At 38.1% G+C, this 19,871-nt stretch overlaps 1 protein-coding gene across 1 annotated transcript; it reads right to left on the reverse strand.

Moving 5' to 3' along the window:
• Positions 1-462: 462 nt before the first annotated feature.
• Positions 463-11,461, reverse strand: LOC136712967 (serine/threonine-protein phosphatase PP1-gamma catalytic subunit A). The gene is made up of 7 exons (XM_066689815.1): positions 11,206-11,461; positions 4,499-4,630; positions 3,881-4,111; positions 3,246-3,350; positions 2,338-2,561; positions 2,043-2,177; positions 463-1,226 (listed from the first exon to the last, which is right to left on the reverse strand). The coding sequence occupies exons 1-7, from the start codon at positions 11,258-11,260 to the stop codon at positions 1,137-1,139; spliced, it is 972 nt and encodes a 323-aa protein (XP_066545912.1). The 5' UTR covers positions 11,261-11,461; the 3' UTR covers positions 463-1,136.
• Between the last annotated feature and the right edge of the window lie 8,410 nt (positions 11,462-19,871).

The following is a 19,871-nucleotide window of genomic DNA, read 5'->3' on the forward strand; positions in this document are numbered from 1 at the left end:
TAAAGGTGTGATAAGTTACCAATACCTGAAGAAAAATAAAGAGCTAGATTAGCTTTAAGACAGAAAACAGACATGCCTTGAAGGAAAAGGGACCTTACATATTATACTACTAATGCTAGAGACATGCAACAAAAAAAACAATCCTCTTTAGAAAGTGTTACATGCCTTTACTTAAAGTGGAGCAACCTGCGTCTAGTACTGAAAGCTGCATAAGGAATCATCTTGAATAAGTGTCACATTCAAAAGAAACAAAATAAGGCAAGGCATCTTGTTAAAAATGACTAATTATAAAATGTATACTGGTGTTAAGCCAAGAAAAACGCTGATAAAGAGTCTTAATTCATTTTGTTATAGTGATAGTATGCACTCCCTTACAATGTGTGAAATTTACAGGGGATCAATGATCTGAAATATAAAATTAAATGTGAAATGGTGAAGTGTTAATAAGAGAAAGACAACATCTAAAAGAATTGCTTTATTCATTTGAAGTATACAGTACAGGAAGTGTGCTTAAAATACACCAATTCAGTGATGGGAGCAGATGGAATCATTATTACTTCTGATCACTACACAAGACAAGTGTGTCAAATGTGGGAAATAAAACCAGTCTTAACTAAAATCCTTATGGGATCGTCTTTGCTTAGTTCTGAAGTTCATTCTATGCAAATACTTTTCACAGTGGTTTGAGCAGTTTGTGTTGGGTTCCATCATGTATAGTGGAAAAAACAGGCAGGTCTATTATCTGAAACCTGTTTGACTGATGCGTCTTCTCGGCTTCCAGCAAAGCACAATCCATTGGTGGCGGAGACATTTACATTGTAAAAAGTGCTCTGAAATGTGTTGAAGACTGGCTGCAAACGAGTACATAAACCCAAAAGTTGTTGAAGAGAAAACAGCCATTGAAGTCTGAAGATCTAGAAAAATCTATTCACTTTCACCCTTTACCTTGAAGTAGCAGTCTTCTCAGTTGCTGTTGCAAATCGAACCAAACAGTTTTTCATGTTTGAGAAACCACTAGACGAGAAGTAAAATCTATTCCAAGCAAGCCAACCAATAAAACATTACAGAAAAAGGGTAATTTTGTTTAAAAATGGAGATTGTATGTTACAAGTCCACCAGGGCAATGCCAGCATGTCCTATTTTTTTGCTTGCTTTGTGATCATATTTCTTGGAGGTGTAACGGGCCTACTTGCATTAGGCTTTTTCTTCTCTGCCGGTTTTAAAATCTACAAAAAAAAAAAAAAAAAAAAAAAAAATATGGGGGTGGGGGGGGTTTGGGTAGGAGGAAGATCAGATTAAAAGAAAATCAAGAGGATTCAAGCTCTACAGCTACAATAAGTTAAGGAGACCAGGGCTGTGGTATTATTGCAACCTAAAAGTGACAGTTTAGGTCATCTGTGAGAGATTTAATAAATGCCCAACTATTTAAAATGTGCTGCTTCCTTTTTATAAATCTAAAAATACATATGAATTGTATAATTAATGTACATTTGTTTTGTAACATGTACATACACACATCTTTAATTAGAGGTCAGAAGGGTATAAAATAAAGATGGTGGCTAGGTAAGGCAGTGAAGTCTGCCAAGAAATAAATACAAGTACAGACAACACTATTATAATCGAAGCTGCTTCTCCATTTTAACATGTGGAATTACTGAAGCACCACTACACTTATTTTGATTATGGTTAAAATATGACTTTTGGACTGGTTTACAATATCACTATACTGTTTGGAGGATTTTTTTTTAATGCCTTTGTGTATGCAATTTTTTTTTTTTTTTTTTTTTTTTAACAAGTCGTTTTTCCAATTAAACTATGGGCTAGGACTAAATAACTATTGCTCTATAAAAGACTACCACAGGAAGTAACCTGAACCACGTTGTTTTTGTTTTTTTTGCGTGTGTGTGATAATTGCAGAGCCAAGTGGCACTCTCGCAGATGTCCCCAATATTAAAACGAGGTTTTATCTTTCCCCCCGGTACAGAATTTATTGCGAACGCAGCCAAAGATGTACCGAAAAAATCTTCCTCCTCCATTCTTACCTGGAAAGAGCACATGAGTGTTTCATCAACACTCATCATTGCGCCGGCATTGTCAAACTCCCCACAGTAGTTTGGTGCAGAGAACAACGTCACCAACTGCCTCTTCGCAAAGAACTCATAGCCGTCTTCAACAACCTTCAGAAACAAGAACATCGTACACACTGCTTAATGAGGGCACCGGTGAAGCTTGGCCTTTTTTTTTTTTTTTTTTTTTTTTTTTAACTTGTCAAACTAGCCAACTTCAACATTGCAAGCTTCATTGGCGGCTGTTAATTTATTTCAAGCATTGCTGTACCTGATGGGCTCGACAAATTAGATCCAGGTCATGTTTGTGTAAGAATTTCGCCACGACTTCTGCGCCGAAAGTGAAGGAGACCCCTCGGTCGTTCTCCCCCCAGCCCAGTACGTCCTTGTCAGGATCGGACCACAACAAATCGCACAGCAGGCCCTGGTCTGGCACATCAGTTGGGCGCATGATTCGCCTGATCTGCTCCATAGACTGGAGGTCTGGTGATAAGCCTGAGGAAGAAGGTGGGAAGGGAAAAAAAAAGTGTACACTCCAAAAAAGAAAATTATGTATTCTGAATTGAGGTTAGGTTCATCTAAATATATGGCTACTAGCAGGACAAGCCAGAGTTTTGATTGTTTGTAAACCAATTTCAATTCCAATATTTCAAACGATTATGCAAAATTAATTCTGTTCCCCTAGAAGGAATGCAATATCTTCCAGCAGCTGAACGACACATTTGAGCAATACAGAGAAACAAAGACACTTGTCAGATCATTTAATAAATTAATAAAAAATGAAATTTTTCAGGAATCTCAGAATATAGAATATTAATTAGCCAACTTCAGGCAATAGATCTACAATGATCACCAATGCAGAAAGAATACAAAAAGGTAACCATCATTAATAAATCCCATCAATTAACATTTTGTAACCAAGAACTGGATCAAGGCAAACTATGAAATTAATTCATATTAGGTGAACACGAAGCCCGTTCAAAATCCAACTTGCAGATGGGGAAGCTGAAGTAAATAAAATAAAACCAGCAAGTAGTAGGCAACATTTATATAATGACAATTTGAAGAGTTATTAAAATTGAATCTAGATTTCATTAAGAGTCTTATTAATTCCAAGAGCTTCCTGGAGTCATCCGAGGACAATATGCAAGACTTGTTCATGGATAATAAAATACTTACCTCCATGACAACAGAAGATTTTCTCATCCACAATAGCTGCTATCGGTAGACAGTTAAAGCAGTCTGTGAAAGTTTTCCATAACTTGATATTGTATCTCCTTTTACCTGCAGGACAGACACGTTGTTTTAGAATATCTATATATGAAAAAATACTTAATATTTCAGACATGACTAATAGCTTTTCCAGCTGCCTCGAGTAAAATTAAATTCTAAAATCTGCCATGTAAATAGTGTTCACATGACAGAAACCATTATTTTCTGTGCCAATGCATCACCTCAGGGATAGAATTAACGTAACTATGAGCACTGCACGATTACATAACAGTGAACAAAATTCTTGTCATGTTAAAAGGAGAATATTAAGACAGCTGGAAAGGTGGAAGGGATTATTCCAAAGTCACTTTTGCAATGGAGAACTGAAGAAACACAGTAAGTGGAGGGGACAAAAACACAGCTTGTATAACCAGTTCAGGGGAGATTTTGAATGCACTTATTGCATTTAAGAGCACAGTAAATAATACAAAATCGGAACACTTATTTGTTAGGGCAGATTCCTCTTTTGTAACACGAGACTGTGCACCCTCTGCAAGTATATTCACAGAAGGCTTTTCAGAATAATTTCAAGAAAAACTCACATTCATCATAAAAGCCGTATATTCTGTTGATGCTGGCACACTCATGGTTTCCACGTAGAAGGAAGAAGTTCTCTGGGTATTTGATCTTGTAGGCCAACAGCAAGCAGATGGTCTCCAGGGACTGCTTTCCTCTATCCACATAGTCACCAAGGAACAAGTAGTTGCTCTCAGGTGGGAATCCCCCATACTCAAATAGTCTTAGTAAGTCATAGTACTGCCCATGGATATCACCTGTAGAAAACAGTCAATTAGAAAACTGGTGCATTTAAGTCGACTTAAAAACATTAAAAGCTTGAAATCAGAAGAGTAGCACTGTAACAACTAAAATCATGAAGGTACTACATGTCAAACAAGTTAAGCACCTCCCCTCTGTTGATGAGCTTCATGCCAGGAGTAATCGTCTTTTAAAATTGTAGCAAAATGTATTTGGCAACAAACTGAAGCACTGCATCAAATTTCCTTTCTGATCATTTTCTTAAGCATGCCAGAAGGCTGAGAAATAAGTCAGAGGACTTTACTCAACTGGTGGCAAACATTTCCTCCTTTCGCTTAGCAGCATGATCTTCAGCAGGAGAATTAGCTACTCAATTAACATAACTGTGGGATTTATGAACTTACCGCATATTTTAAGAGGTGCTTCAAGCTCGAGCAGTATAGGCTGGCTAAGGAAGATTTCCCGGGATTTGAGACAGAGACCCCTAATCTCATTTTCTTGAAGTTGTACATTCTTGCCTGGTTTTGACCCTCTCACTGTTGAAAAGAAATGGAAAAATTACCCATGGTAGCATCCCACAAATGTCTCTGATGTATACAAACTATACATGTAAAATGCATTGCAAAAGTGGGTTAAAAGAAATTACTTTGAAAGCTTTACATTTATGTTCTATTAATATGCCATTGTGACCCATTTCTTTTTTCCAACACAGGATTTTTGACCACTGAGAAGAAAGGTTAATGAATTTTGTGCTACCTGAATTAAACATTCTGATGTGAAAACTAAGAATCAAGGTTAATCAGAAAAGACACCTTACTGAATAGACCATGGAAGGTTCCATATTACTTTATAAAAGATGTAAAATAGGCCAAGTCATTTTCTTAAGATCAACCTTCTCAACATTTCCCCATTTCATGCGTGAAAACTAACACTTTTCTCAGTACTTGATATTTCTGCAATAAAATCCTGCATGTTGCTGAATATGGCACAATCTAGAAATTGCATGAGTCATACTTCCTCACCCTTTGGAAAAAACAAATTAAGCAGCAGCTCAATAAATACACTTGAACCAAGAATGAAGGAAAATATTTTGTATGCATTGCATGTATAAAGATAGTGCTTAAGGTTCTCAAACCTTAAAAAGTCAAGACAAGACAGCCAAGAGATTAAGATCAGGTAACTGTAAGCAATCACTGCCAAAAATGGTTGACAACTTTTCCCAGACACTTTACTACTCTGATAGCATTTTATTAGGGGTAACAGCAACAGTTCAAAATTGTTACACTCAAAGCTTGCCTGCCATTTGAGTGGCAAATGTTCAGGGTCACCAACTGTAACATTACATCTAAAAATATATACAAAAAAAATAAGTCAAGCTCTGCCTAAAATCTCTCCAGTCCTCCTGTGCTAGAGGTATAGAAGTACCAATAAATAAACAGATGTGCAGCAATCCAGACAGTTCTGAAAAGTCCTCTTTGCTGCTGTGCAATGACAAGAACCACACAGGCAATTATGCACAAGATGGCAGAATACTAATAGGTTTTAAAAACTAGGTTTAAAGACATTAGCTCTTGAGAGTTTCATAAAAGCAGCTCTGGTGGTTCAATCAAAACAGTACAACCTAAAGTATTTATTCAACCTTATTTGCCTAGATAAGCAGCCTATACTTTTACTTTATGGAAGCATCTTCCATACTGTAGTCTAAATGTTAGAAGCACTGGCTGAAGAGAGCAAGGATCAATGAGCTTGATACATACATTTCTATTTTTTAACTCAAGCTTCTAATAAACTACCACAATATGCTTAATAGAGGTCAGCAGCCCCGCTGAAACACCCTGGAACATAAGCGGATTAAGTTATCAAGCAAATTACATTTCTGGATTAGCAACCGCTACCATCATGTAAGTGAAAAAATATCATTTTAAAAATCTGATTAGTTTCCTTATTTGAGTAACAGATCACTCTGCTTATCAGCTTAAAAAATACAAAGCTGCAACAAAACAAACAGGTCCCCGTTACCGTTGCGAAATCAAGCAGTTCGATTTACAGCCATTTGTTTTGAGACAGGAAACGCACCCTTACTCTAGATGTATAAGACCTTATTAACCAGGCAACAACACCTTATCTATGCAAAGAACCATCCACCCACATTTTACAGCAGAGATATGGTACGGGGAAAAGAGGCATAGAGCATCCCGTGATGTTTGTTAATTCACACTGGTATAGGAGTGACTCTACTTGAGCCATGTCATCATACAAGAAACCTCAATACACCTTCCCAAATGACAGGGTCATCTGTAGCAAAGGGAGGGATTAACAGGTGTGGAGGAGCTGCTGGTGTCACTGGCAATTACTCATTTATCAGGTCCTTGCAGGTTACAGCATTCACCACTGCCATTCACAGTGAACAACTTGGGTTGGAGGGCATTTTGTAACCTCTGGTCTGATGCACAACAAGAATTATCTGAAATACTGTTGGGGGGACGACGACGGCAAAACAAAACCAAGTATCAAGCACATAAGCGAGCTCAGGGAATGATGCTACAAGGCCAAACATATTATATAACAAGCTACGAGAATGACTATTTGGTGTTTGCATGTTAAACGACCGTAACAATTTCAGATTAACATCCAACTACTGCTTTATCCTAGACATTAAAATTACTGTTCTGCTTGCTTGTATTCTCTTTACATACTAGAGTACCGCTATAGACAACTCAATTGAATATAATTTCAGGGTTCTATTTTTAACAGGTTTGACCTTTTTGGAGCCAAATACCCTTCAGTTTTACTGCTGACCATTACATTATATTTAGTACAATATAACTTCACTTCAAAAGACATTTCACTATTGGGGTTATTCCACATTTGAAGGGAAGTTCATGACTGCCCATTTAATTCTTAAAATACATGGTTGTCATTAAATCCAATTTCTCCATCGTGTGACAATTCATGATTTAAGAGTGCATTCTCAAGGTTACCAAAACACCCAATAACCATCTTTGCTAGGTTTGTCCTAGGGCTGGGCGATAGGACTTAAAAATAATCTCCATTTTTAGAAGTTTGGGCGATACACGATGTATATTTCTTGTTTTTATCCAATCAAGCCACAAAATAAGACCAAAGACATTCAAACTACAAGTATTTTGTTAATTCTCCAATAAGCAAAACTAAAAAATACTACATGCAGGCTGTCATGGTAAATATATGCAGAATGCAACACATTACAGGGTAAGTGTTGTGTGATTACTATTACGTGTGTTATGTTGTTATAAATCTAAATATGTTATATATATATATAGCTCTCTATATCTCTATACACACACGCACACAAACGCATATAAGTTTTAAAATAGTTGGCGTTACAATAGTTTTAATAAATCTTAAATGCGGGGTGCCTTATCCCAGGGATTTTATATAGAACAATTATCCGGTCAAGGAAGGACAGCAGCTCCCGTCTCAAAAATTATTAGAGAAAAAGTGAACATCATAATGCTTAAGCGTTTCAACTTATCTTCCTCAGAGCACACATACATATACACAGTATGATTTACGGTCACATAACAACAATAACAAGTAATATTAATCACGCAACACATGCGCTGTAAAATGGTACAGATTCAGGTAGATTTAGCACCCCAGGTTAATAGTGGCGCATTAACATCTACTAGACAGAGACATTTCTTCTGACTGTCGCGTTTCGATTCTACTTACAAGTACAGCACGTTGTTAATACAAAATAGTTTATACAACTGTTGAACCACTTCATCTTAATAAAAAGATAATTATACTTTCTGCATGCGTTTGCATTGCTTTCCAATTCATTAAAATGCAAACAAACGTTTATTGTTTTTATACAAATTATATCAGTCAAAATTAGCGGGGGTGGGGGGTGCTGCTTGCAGATCGAGTTCAGCCCGGCGACGAGAGCGGGGCGGACCGTGTGCGCTTGCGCATTAAAGTATGTCTTGGTTGTGTTGGTTATAGTGTCAGGTCTCTCTCCTCATGTCGGTCCGTTTCTGATGGACATTTCATGCCGCATCCGACACGTGTGGAAGAACCGGGAAGAACGCAAAGCGTCATAATGACGAAAAATACTGCCGTAAAAATTGCAATTTGCGACACCACTATATAAACGATATAGCATAATATGAAACGATAGACGTTTTTCTATCGTCATACGATATATATCGTCATATCGCACAGCCCTAGTTTGTCCCCTTGATGTAATTCTTCCAACTATTGTTAAAAGAAAATAAATAAAAATCCACACTCCCAGCTGTGGTCAAAGTCATGTAGGAAATTGTATTCTTATTCATAGACGATCAGATAAATGTTTGAACTGCATAGGTGTGTCAATTCAGAAGCACTCCCAATCAAGATCACCTTCAGTTTATGATGGCTGAGTCACATGTCGCCCACAGCTGCTACAGACATGACTCCAAACTAGGAGCAATTACCTTCTGTACCCAATGTCCTAACTGGATATCTTGGGGTGTTTCAGAAACAGCTGGAAGCATCATCACATGGACAATACTTGATCTTAGGAGAGAACGCTTTCATTGACATACTTGACAAAATCACTTTCTTAAAATGTGATACGTACAGGAACTAACCTCCCTTTACATGAATCTCCCAAAGATTAATTGTAGCAGACAGGACATTCCCTTAAACACCCATCTGAAACTCACATGATCAGTTTATAAACGCACAAACCTGGTAACTGCATTGCTCTCTAATCCACTCTCTCTACACCCTAGTACAAAATGCATAAGAAATTTAATTTGTTCAATTTTTTTGAATAAGAGATTTAAATTAGAAAACTTGTATACAAGCAAGAACACCCATCCCTTCTCATCAGGCTGTTTTTCTCTCTTCTCAAAGTGCTGGTTAAGGTCTTCACTGAACTCTTCCATTAAAATAACCTTCCATGAACGTTGAAAGCCCATATTAGGATTTCTTGTAAAACCACAATACTTTTGATTATCAAAGTAAACCATTAACTCTTGTTCAGATGGGTTACTAATAGCAATGAGATAAATCAGGATCACTAAACAATCCATCAAAGGAAAACATCATACCAGGCCAAAACTATGCATTACTCTCAAAACTCTCCCACCTCATCACCGAGACCAGCGATACACTCTAGGGTGGAGAAGTTACAATAGTCTTGCATAACTGTGCAGTCAATGGAAAACCTACAGATTGGGATCTCAGACAGGGGAATGGGATGTTGAAGCCAGCAGATTAGTTTTGCAATGGAGGTCAATGCTACCAACTGAAGCAACATACCTAAAATGAGGGGAATATGCCCAAGACTAGGTACGGCTGTGGTGAATTTCTAACCCCGTCTAAGATCTCAAAACCATTAGGAAAGATCTAATCCACCAGGTAATTTGATTAAAGGGTTCAACAAGTTTAAGTAAATAAGAGCTCAATTAGAATGGAACAAAACAGACAAAATATTTAAACTCTAAAGCCAACTAAGTAGAACAATGCACTGAAATTGTGCATCAAAGAAAGAGGGTAACGAAAAGCACCCACCACAGAATTTGGCTATTTAGAATATCAAAACAAAGTAGTTCATATTAGCAACATTTATGCCTTAACATTTGGGTTTATGAAGTGAGGTCTCCTGTGCATGGACTATACATTTGCTTGCTTTGTGACCTGGTTTGGCAAGATGGACAATTGATCAGAATGTACCTTTGATACATGAATAAACACACAAGTGCATTTTAAATGAGGTACACTTCATGTGCCATTGAAACGAGGAATGTAACCCTAACAGCATAGTAGTAAGTGTCAAAGAACCATCTTATCCATGACATTTGGTTAAAATGCACGTGTATTAAAAAAAGGCACACCGCCAATGAAAAAAAAAAAGCCCTTTACCGACTAAAATATAACAAAAGGATGACATACCTATATTCATATAAAGCCCTGACAGCAAGCAGTTTAAGCATACTCAGTGTTGACCTAGCTTTTTGATTGATAAAATGTTGCCACTTGAGATGTGATAATAGGTGCAACAGTACAGGCCCCTGGTGCCCACGACACCGTATGTGGGGTCGAGTAATAACATATCATTAATGCAATATTATGCTGGCGACTCTCCCTCCATCTTTTGACAATAAATTTTCATAGAGGACTGCATGTTCACAAAAAAATAAAAACGCAAGCAGATCCTGCATATTCTGCATAATTAGAAGCAATACAGCTCCTAAGACCGGTGGTCTACTGTATTGCAAGAGAAATAAAAATGGGTCACACACACACACACACAATGCAGATAGTTATTCCACTCTTCTCAAAGGTTAATTCCGATTAACACGAAATTACACGGTTATCAATGACAGTAACCGTGTGAGGAAGTAGCATTTACAACAATCATCGATGTAATGCTCATGCATTGATGGGTGCGCCACAGCAAACTACCAAGCGAAAGTGTAAAAAGAAAATGGACCCTTTGCTTCTAGAAAAGCAGACACCGGTAACTTGCCAGCAGTTTCCATTAAAATCAAACCAGGTCTCACTGTCTCACAGCATCGGTGCCATTCCGGTTTATGAACGGGCGAAACTGGGTCGCCCCAGTATAATCAAAAGCGGTTAGAAATCTAGTAGTGACCGAGAGCGGTTAATCTCTGCATATTTCACCTTCGCCTGCTCATTTACACGTGTGTAAATCGCATGGACTAGCTGAAATTATGAATTGAATAAACCCTTTTCTTTTGTGGGCGGTCAGTCGCTTTATTTCTAAATAAACTGCTGGTTGTCGTGTATTTTTGAGTTGCCGTTGTTAGAACATCGCTATCAATGCCTCTTCCGTAAAATCAAGGAATATCATCTTTTTAGATTATAAACCGGATAAATTACAATCCACCCAGTAAGGGACCCATGCCGTTAATAATGCGATGCGCGACAAAGCCCTTTCCGCCAGGCAGCCCTCCATTTTCCATTTAAAAAAGGGCTTCCTTCCGCTACATGCCAGGGTTAAAACCTCCACGCACCCATACCTTCCCAAGAGTTGAACAAACCAGCAGAAGACGGTACACAACAAAGGTACAATTGTTACAAATCTGCATTAAAAGCAGCTGCCGATTTTCCTTACCTTCCAAAAGACGCTGAATGATACTGTCTATGTTCAGCTTATCGATATCGGCCATAGCTTGGTTATATAGCGCTCAGTATATATTTTAAACAAATAAAAACAAAATATATACACTTCCGTTTTGGTAATGCACTCTTATTTCACTCTAAAACACAACAAGGCCGTAACGACACTTATGCCTCCGTCCACCCACACCGTAACGACTTGCTTGGAATTAAAAAAAAAAAATGGCGACAGCTTCTATTCTCCCGTCGTCGCCGGGCGGCGGAGCGATTCCGATAGCCCACTACAAGGCACTTTTTATTGGGCGGTGGACGCAATGCAGACACAGCACGATGCACGCCCTATTTGTTACTCCTCCGCTCTGAGAAAAAAAGTGCTTGGGTGTTTCGGTGACCGAAACGTCTCATTCAACAGCTCTGCACAAGCATTGTGTTGCATTATACGTTTGTCTTTATGTTTTTTTTGTGTGTTTTTTTATGCATATTTGAACGTAGAAAACAGTGCATAAGAGACATGTGTATATTATAGAAGAAGTTTCTTGTATATCTCAGTTTTATTTCTAGCTATAGAGAGTTATTATATATATTATTATAGTGTTTTCTATTTATTCAGCCTAATATCCTACAAAATAAGCCATCTTACTTCAAGCAGCTGTACATGCATTCACAGCTTGTTATGGTTCAAAACAAAAATCATGAAACCAGTTTAGAAATATCTGAATTATCTCCAGACCTTGTTGCTCCCAAATGTAGGCCTCCCTAGGATTCATACAATAACTTGTGTCTTCATTAGTACTCATCCTTTAGGTGACCATAGTCACTGGTACACTTTGATACAGGATGAGATTTTCACATTGCCTTTAAATAGAAATGCATAACTGAAATCAAGCATTACACTGTGCTAAATTTAGTATTATAATATTTCCTGTTCTTTGCAGATATTAATACATTAAAGGCCCCTATTCCTCTTCTGTAAACTAATAATAAATTGCATATAAGTTAATGGGCAAGTATTCTTCCTATGATCAGCAGCTGTTGTGATTGAAATAAGCTGAATAATTGCATCAATGAACTAGTTACCAGTTTAGATATAACAAAAACCAAAAGGGGCCATATCTCCCCAGGCCCAGGTTTGGCTAGCCATAACATACTTGATCTTACTTACTTGCTCTGGGAGCTTCTCGGTTCCGTATTCACATAGGAAACTGTTTCTTAACCCTAGTCCCAGAGTACCCATGTGTTGTCTGTTTTTTCTTCTAGTTGCTCTGAAATTACTAAATTGAACTCTGTACTGAACTCATATTCCTTAATTGTGCCTTTTTAATTATTGTCAACTGGGAAACAGTTGAGATAGTTTAGTTCATGAGCACTCAACTGGAGTAAACAACAAAAAAATAAAGATACATGAGTATTATAGGATTAGGGTTGAGGACCACTGATTTAAGGGGTCATATTGGGAAAATTATTGTATGTGTGTCATTCCTGGGATTGAGTCCAGCATTTCCTCAGCCCAACCATGATCCAATCATCTTGCTATGCATTGGGCCCATTGCCATTTCACACTCTTCACTCTCCCAGTGACACAGTTTTTTTTTTTTTTTTTGCTTTCGCAATCAGAAAGATCTTCAGTGGATATTACTCCCCCCCAGCTCCCTTGCTCATGGCTGCTCATGCGTTACTATTGCCATCTCAACAGCTCTCCTGCTAGGAAGTGTTGAGCTCAGGTGAATCCTCGTTTGGAGTTCTCAAACGCTACACAGGACCTTAGTGGCCGCTCTGTAGCCTGTGGCCCTTGTCCTTGTATATGGCAGCTTGTATGAATTTGAAGTTGCCATCCTTAATTCCCAATAAAAGAACCAAATAGAAGGAAGTTGGCCTCTGTTCATAGATTTCACTGTGGGATAACGACAAGCCCTAATATTCTTTATGCGTATGTCTCTGAACCTGCTCACTAAATCTGATTATTTATTAGTAGGAACCCAAATAAATTCAGCCAAACCCCATAGCATATGATATTTAGCATATGGTGACATATTGGTAACCTTGCTTATTCAATCTTATTAGCCCAATTAAATAAAATGGCATTGCTTATAGTAATATATGTGAGCAAATTACATTTTTATTAAATGTTTTGCTGTGCAGAATATGCAACACAAGAATCTTTTCTAAACCATTTTCAAATTATATGATTTAACATACTTTATTCTACAATATAGCATTTAGTGAATACCAGTTTATACATTTCCTTTTGAACTCTATGCAGGTTAATTATGTCATAGGAAGTAATTACATTGTTTGCAAACTCATGTTCCTTTTAAGAAACTATTCAGTCATGGATTTAACCACCTGGTACAGAGAATCAGGCCTTTGATATAATCAGATTTACAGTTAGGTCCATAAATATATGGACAGTGACAGAATTGTAATCATTTTGGCTTTGTATACCACCGCAATGGATTTGATAGAAGTGTAGACTTTCTTCTTTATTTAGTTACATCCAAATTGGGTGAACAGTGTAGGAATTACTCCCATTTTTATATGTGGTCCCCCCAATTTTAGGGGCTCAAAAGTAATTGGACAATTGGCTGCTCAGCTGTCTCAGATGTTCCATGGCCAGGTGTGTGTTTTTCCATCATTAGTTCAATTACAGGTAAGGAGATAAAAGGTCTAGATTTGATTTCTAGTGTGGCATTTGCATTTGGAATCTGTTGCTGTTAACCCTCAATATGAAGTCCAAAGAGCTGCCACTGTGGGTGAAGTAAGCCATCATTAGACTGAAAAATCAAATCAAATCAAATCAATCAGAAAAATTGCAAAAACATTAGGTGTAGCCAAATTAACTATTTGGTACATTCTTAAAAAGAAAACGCACTGGTGAGCTCAGGAACACCAAAGTCCTGGAAGACAGCTGTATAAATGGGTACAAATGTAAGTTGCCCTGGATAAGAGCGTCAGCTAAATGACAAAAATAATAATTTGTTGGACTGGGAAGAGACAACCAAATAAGTGTCCCCAATGCCACAAGTTTGTGTCTTAGATTGGGTTGTTAGCTTTCCAAGGGTTGCTTTCTAATATTGAAAAGACAACTCCCCAAAATCATCGTAGTCCTTTTTAGGGTACAGTAGTTTTTTGCTGGGGAGTTATTTTTGGAACTGGAAACATACACCCAAAATAGGTTAGCATTCCGAGGCATACTTTTCAGTAATTTAGACATCAATAATTCCCTTTTATACCTTCATTATAGTTCAATACAGCTCTACACAGTTTTTTTTAACTTCACGATAACCTTCTCCTCATCTAGAACCCATTTTGGGTTTTACACAGTCCCCTTATAACACCATATCGATGCTGTGGTCTTTAAATCTCAAAACTTTAGACTTTTTTTCTCAAAAGTTTATTTCAACTTTAAATCTCAAAACTTTTGCCTTTTTTTCTCAAAAGTTTATTTTGACTTTAAATCTCAAAATATATATATTTTTTCTCTCTCTTAGTGGCCCTAATGCTCTTCCGTACTAATGCTCTTCCGTAGTATAAGCAATCTGAAACATGATTTTTCCCAGACACTTGCTTTTTGAGCTCTTTCCGGTATTTGAAGACCAAACAGCTGTTGCTCCAACTGAGTTAACATTAAATAGCATGTAGCCTCTTTCTCTCTCTCTCTCTCTCTCACTCACTCTCTCACATATGAACATTCAAGTGTCTGTATTGGTTCTCTATTGCAAAGCAATTGAATGGATTGCTTATCTCCCTGGGTAATGGTAGTGAATCAATTGTTGAGTAACACCAAGAACAGTGTCCTCAAAGTGGCTATGTTACAGGTCAGTGTTAGAGTATTGGCTTACGGGAGTAATTAATGCATATTTCAGTGAAAAAGCTTGGACTGTGCCATGTGCCAACACCTGCTCATCTAATCACCTAATGGAAATGATGTCATCTTTGTCTGACACCGCTGCTCAAGTCTGTCTCAATACAGAAGGCATTACGCTCCCTGACACACCCCCTGCTGCAGAAAAATGAGACTGCTTCTACTACAAATGTTAATGTACAGTGAATTAAATTACACATTTTAGCTTTGGTTATTAGTTTATTGTTATTCTTTGAGCTCCGTTAGATAGCTGTTGCCTGCCAACGCGCGGGAATTGAAAAAGTTAGTCCCTGCTGCTGCTACAAACTTTTAATGTGCCATGCATTAAATGACTTATTCAAGCTTTACACTATGAATTGTTGATATTGAAACTGCAGTAGTTAAATAAACCCTCCCACAGGCCGTTGGGGCTTCTCACTGGTGCTAGTACAGCCTTTTTCTTGTGCAGCTTGTCCACTGCTGCCATGTCCACCCCCGTGCAGACCGCACCCCCACCACCTTGGCCACTCCTTATCTCTCTGGAAAGAGCACCCAATGCTATCGTTCTTGAGGGTTGGGGTCGCACCCATAGGGTCCTCTCTTCCAGCCTTCGGACAGGAGGACTGCGGCGACTCTATCCTCTCTACAGTGCCCTACAGGTCTTTGTGACAGTGTATATGAGTGACAGTGTCAATGTGTCAGAGTGAGTGTCTGTCTCTGTGTAGAAGAATGAAAGTCAATGTCTCAGTGAATCACAGACACAGTGTTCCTGTGTGTCAGATTGAATTAGTGTCTCTGTGAATCACAGTTTCATTGTTTCAGAGAAAACGTGTGGGGGTGTGTGTGTGTCAGTGAGCAGGTGCATGCATGCGGCCAGGCCAGCACCATGGAGATGGACGGTTTGAGTGACTCCAGGGCCTGATCGATGGCAACAAGAGGTGGCTGCAGAGCTACCGGAAGGACCCCAACCTGTATCCTTCCATTGACTCTTGCCCACATGCTTGTAAACGCATACTGTCCCAACAGCTCAGACACATGCCTCAGACACACATGGGCACACATCTCCTTCTGTATGCCAATACCTTACACACACTCACACACACAGACAGGCTGCCTGTGCTATACAAGAACTCCTTGTGTTACTGTTTGACATTAACATTAGACATGTACATAGCTCAGCTGGCCCCATTAATTACCTTTGTATCAAATATCAAATAGGTGACTCAATGCGCTGTTGAATAGGAAAAATTCACTTCTGCACAGTATGAAACCAAATCATTACATTTGATTCTGGAGAAAACAAAATAAAACAAAATCTACCATAAGAAAGTGCACCAGAATCCTTGGTGTTTCTGTGTTTTGTTACATTTTATTCTGCAATTATTCAGCTAAAATGCAGAACCACCAAGGATTCTGGTGCAGTTTCTTATACAATTTGCTAGAATGAAACATGTTGTTTCTACATTGTTGCTTCTATTTTCAGGGACCTACTGAATATATAAATAGGCCTACTGAATATATATCATCAACATTTGTCACGATTTATTATTAGGCTATAATTATTATACCGCCATGCCTATGCAAATTTCTGGGCGAAACCCTGGGTATAAAATAAATATATAGTCTTTATTAAAGTAGAAATATGATGCATGAGGGCACATCTCCTAATAATAATCATTCTAAGCTGTAGGTTTGTTCCCTGTCTATAATTCTAAGAATGCTACTGATTGAAGAATACTGAAACCTCCAAATTTCAAATGTAAGATAATAAGTTTGACTTATTTGTTATGGAGTTAAAACAAATTATAAAGTATAACATGAAACATGTTTAGTAATACTGTTTCCCTCCCAGAACTGTTAAACGTGTTTATACAACATGTAAAAATAGGGAAAAATAAATAGGCTTACACATTCAAGAATAATATTTAACGAAGACTTCAAGTATTGCAAGAACAGTGGTAAATTAAATACATTGTAAATTGGAAATGTTAATGAACGGGGTTTAATGTATGCAGATTGCAAGTGTTTTGGGTGCCTAAACGGTTCTTTTTTAAAGTCTGATGTCTTCTGACATATACAGACGGGTGACAAATGAATGGAAAAACCAACATAAAGTGTCCCAGTAAGGTGTTGGGCCACCATGAACCATGAAACGAGTCTCTGGAACTCTACTGGAGGGATGGAACTCCATTCTGCCAAAAGATATTCCCTCATTTGGTGTTTTAATGATGGTGGTGGAGAGCGCTGTCTAACACGTTGGTCCAAAATCTCCCATAGGTGTTCAATTGGTTTGAGATCTGGTGACTGCGAAGGCCATAGCATATAAGAACATAATACCTTGAAGCCCAACTTCCATTTGTGTCCCCGGGTCCGTGCATCCCTGAAGATCTGGAAAAGCTTCTCTGGTTTGATGTGGTCAATGCCCTTCATGATTTTGAATATTTGAATTAAATCCCCATGTAGTCTTTTCTGTTCCAGGGTGAAAAGGTTCAGTTCCCTAAGTTTCTCCGAGTAGGACATTCCCTTCACACCTGGACTAGGTCTGGTTGCTCTCCTCTGAACTGCTTCTAGAGCAGCGATATCTTTCTTGAAGTGTGGAGCCCAGAACTGTGCACAGTATTCCAGATGAAGTCTAACTAGTGCATTGTACAGTCTTAACATTACTTCCCTTTTACATTTTACATTACTTCCCTTTTACATTTTGACAATATACACTAGCATTTTGTTTGCCTTTTTTATTGCTTCTCCACATTGTTTGGATGGAGAAAGTGAGGAGTCCACATAAACCCCTAGTACTTCCAGTTCTATTCCTCGCATAGTGTGATTATAGTGGACATACCTTGCACTTATCCAATTTGAATTTCATCTGCCAGGTGTCGGCCCACAACTGAATATTATCTAAGTCCCTTTGAATAACCTATGCTGCCGAGATTATATCTGCTGAGCCACCTATTTTAGTATCATCTGCAAATCTGACAAGTTTGCTAACTATCCCAGAGTCCAGATCATTAATATAGATTAGAAAAAGCAAAGGCCCTAGTACTGATCCCTGTGGAACTCCACTAACAACCTCACTCTAGTTAGAAGCAATTCCTCTTATCGACACCCTCTGTTTCCTATACATCAACCAGTTCATAATCCATCTACTTATATTACCCTGAATACCTATGGTTTCCAATTTTAGGATCAATCTTTGCTGTGGAAATGTATCAAAAGCTTTCTGAAAATCTAAGTATATCATACCATATGCTTTCATGTGATCTACAGCTGCAGTTGCATGTTCAAAAATTTCTAATTAATTAGTAAGACGTGATCTGTCTTGTCTAAACCCATATTGACTATCTCCAAGAATATGGTTTTCATTAAGATGCTCCTCTATTTTCTGTTTAATATTTTTTTTTAATGAAGGTGAGACTGATTGGTCTGTAATTGCCCCAGTCTAACTCATCTATGTGCTGCCTCATACCTTCAAGGTTTGCTTTTCTAAAATTGTAGACCATTGTTTTTTGAATGTATGACTCAAAGCTGACCATATTGTGATCACAGTTTGCCATTGGTTCTCTAACTAGTGTCCCTCTGACTCTGTCTTGGTCATTTGAAAATATCAAATCAATGCATGCTCTCTCTCTGGTTGGTTCCCTGTCCTGTGTCTGCCACATAATTTTCATTCTCATCAAATCCTTCAGTGAGCCCTCGTGCCCTGTGGATGGGGGCATTGTTATCCAGAAAGAGACCACTCCCATCAGGATAGAAATGTTTCACCATAGGATAAAGGTGATCACTCTGTAATGATTTGCAGTGACCCTTCCCTCTAAGGGGACAAGTGGACCCAAACCATGCCAAGATAATGCCCCCCACAGCATAACAGAGCCTCTGGACCCCCTCACTGTAGGGCTCAAGCTGTCAGGCCTGTACCGTTCTCTTGGTGTCGCCACACATGCACTCGCCCACTGGTCTTTGTGATTGAAACTCCTGACATTCGTGCTCCAATAATGACCCCTCTTTCAAAGTCCCTTAGATCCTTTCCTCTTGCCACCTTGATCCAAAATTGAGGTAAACTGGGCCTGCTCAGCATTTTTATACATGCCACAGAGCATGATAGGATGTTAATTGCTTAATTATGTCTTGCAGTACACCTCTTTAGAGGCATCTGCATTCGTTATGTTCCTCCACTCATTTATTCAGGTTTTTCCTTTAATTTGTCACCTGTCTGTATTTATAGCCATATAGGCTATTACTTATTTCTCTCCATGTGATTTATTGTTTTATTTTGATCAAAAGATTATTCTGATTAAAACACAAAAAACAAGAAACAAGCATGCATAATACTAGAATGTAAAAGCTAAATGTGTCAACTAAATGACTTTGTCCACACCTGTGTTTTAACTGGAAATATAGAAAAACTCCAATGAAAAGAATTATCTTTAACCTTCCTAGAAAACTCTATAGTTTATCTTGTTGTCCAACATCAAAGGTGCCTTGAAGCTGTTTGTAAGTGCATGTTACATAATAACAATAAATGTGTTATAGGCAAGATTAAAATATTAATCTTTGTACATTCCTTTTACAACTGGCGGTGGTAGAAGTAGTAAATTAAAGAATTTACTACTTCCATTGAAAAAGCAGCAGTGCATATTCCATCATAATGCAGATGGTTCCTTATGATGTGCAATTGCTAAATTATAGGGCTCACTCTTTTAACAGTATGTGTTTTCTACTGGGTTTTCCTCCCCTGATGCACTGTTTGTTAAATAAAATTTAGATTATGTGCACTGTTGACACCAAAACACTGGTTGTACCACTATACCATTTAAGCCTAA

The sequence above is a fragment of the Amia ocellicauda genome, chromosome 17 (assembly GCF_036373705.1).
Source record: "Amia ocellicauda isolate fAmiCal2 chromosome 17, fAmiCal2.hap1, whole genome shotgun sequence".
In the NCBI taxonomy this organism is placed as follows: Eukaryota; Metazoa; Chordata; class Actinopteri; order Amiiformes; family Amiidae; genus Amia; species Amia ocellicauda.

Bases quoted from the DNA above. Each gene is read 5' to 3' on its own strand.
- LOC136712967 (XM_066689815.1), bottom strand. From the start codon at position 11,260: ATGGCCGATATCGATAAGCTGAACATAGACAGTATCATTCAGCGTCTT. The intron at 2,562-3,245 runs GTAAGTATTTTA...CTTCTTCCTCAG, and splicing joins AATCTTCTGTTGTCATGGAG to GCTTATCACCAGACCTCCAG. The intron at 1,227-2,042 runs GTAAGAATGGAG...TTTTTTTTGTAG, and splicing joins CACTCATGTGCTCTTTCCAG to ATTTTAAAACCGGCAGAGAA.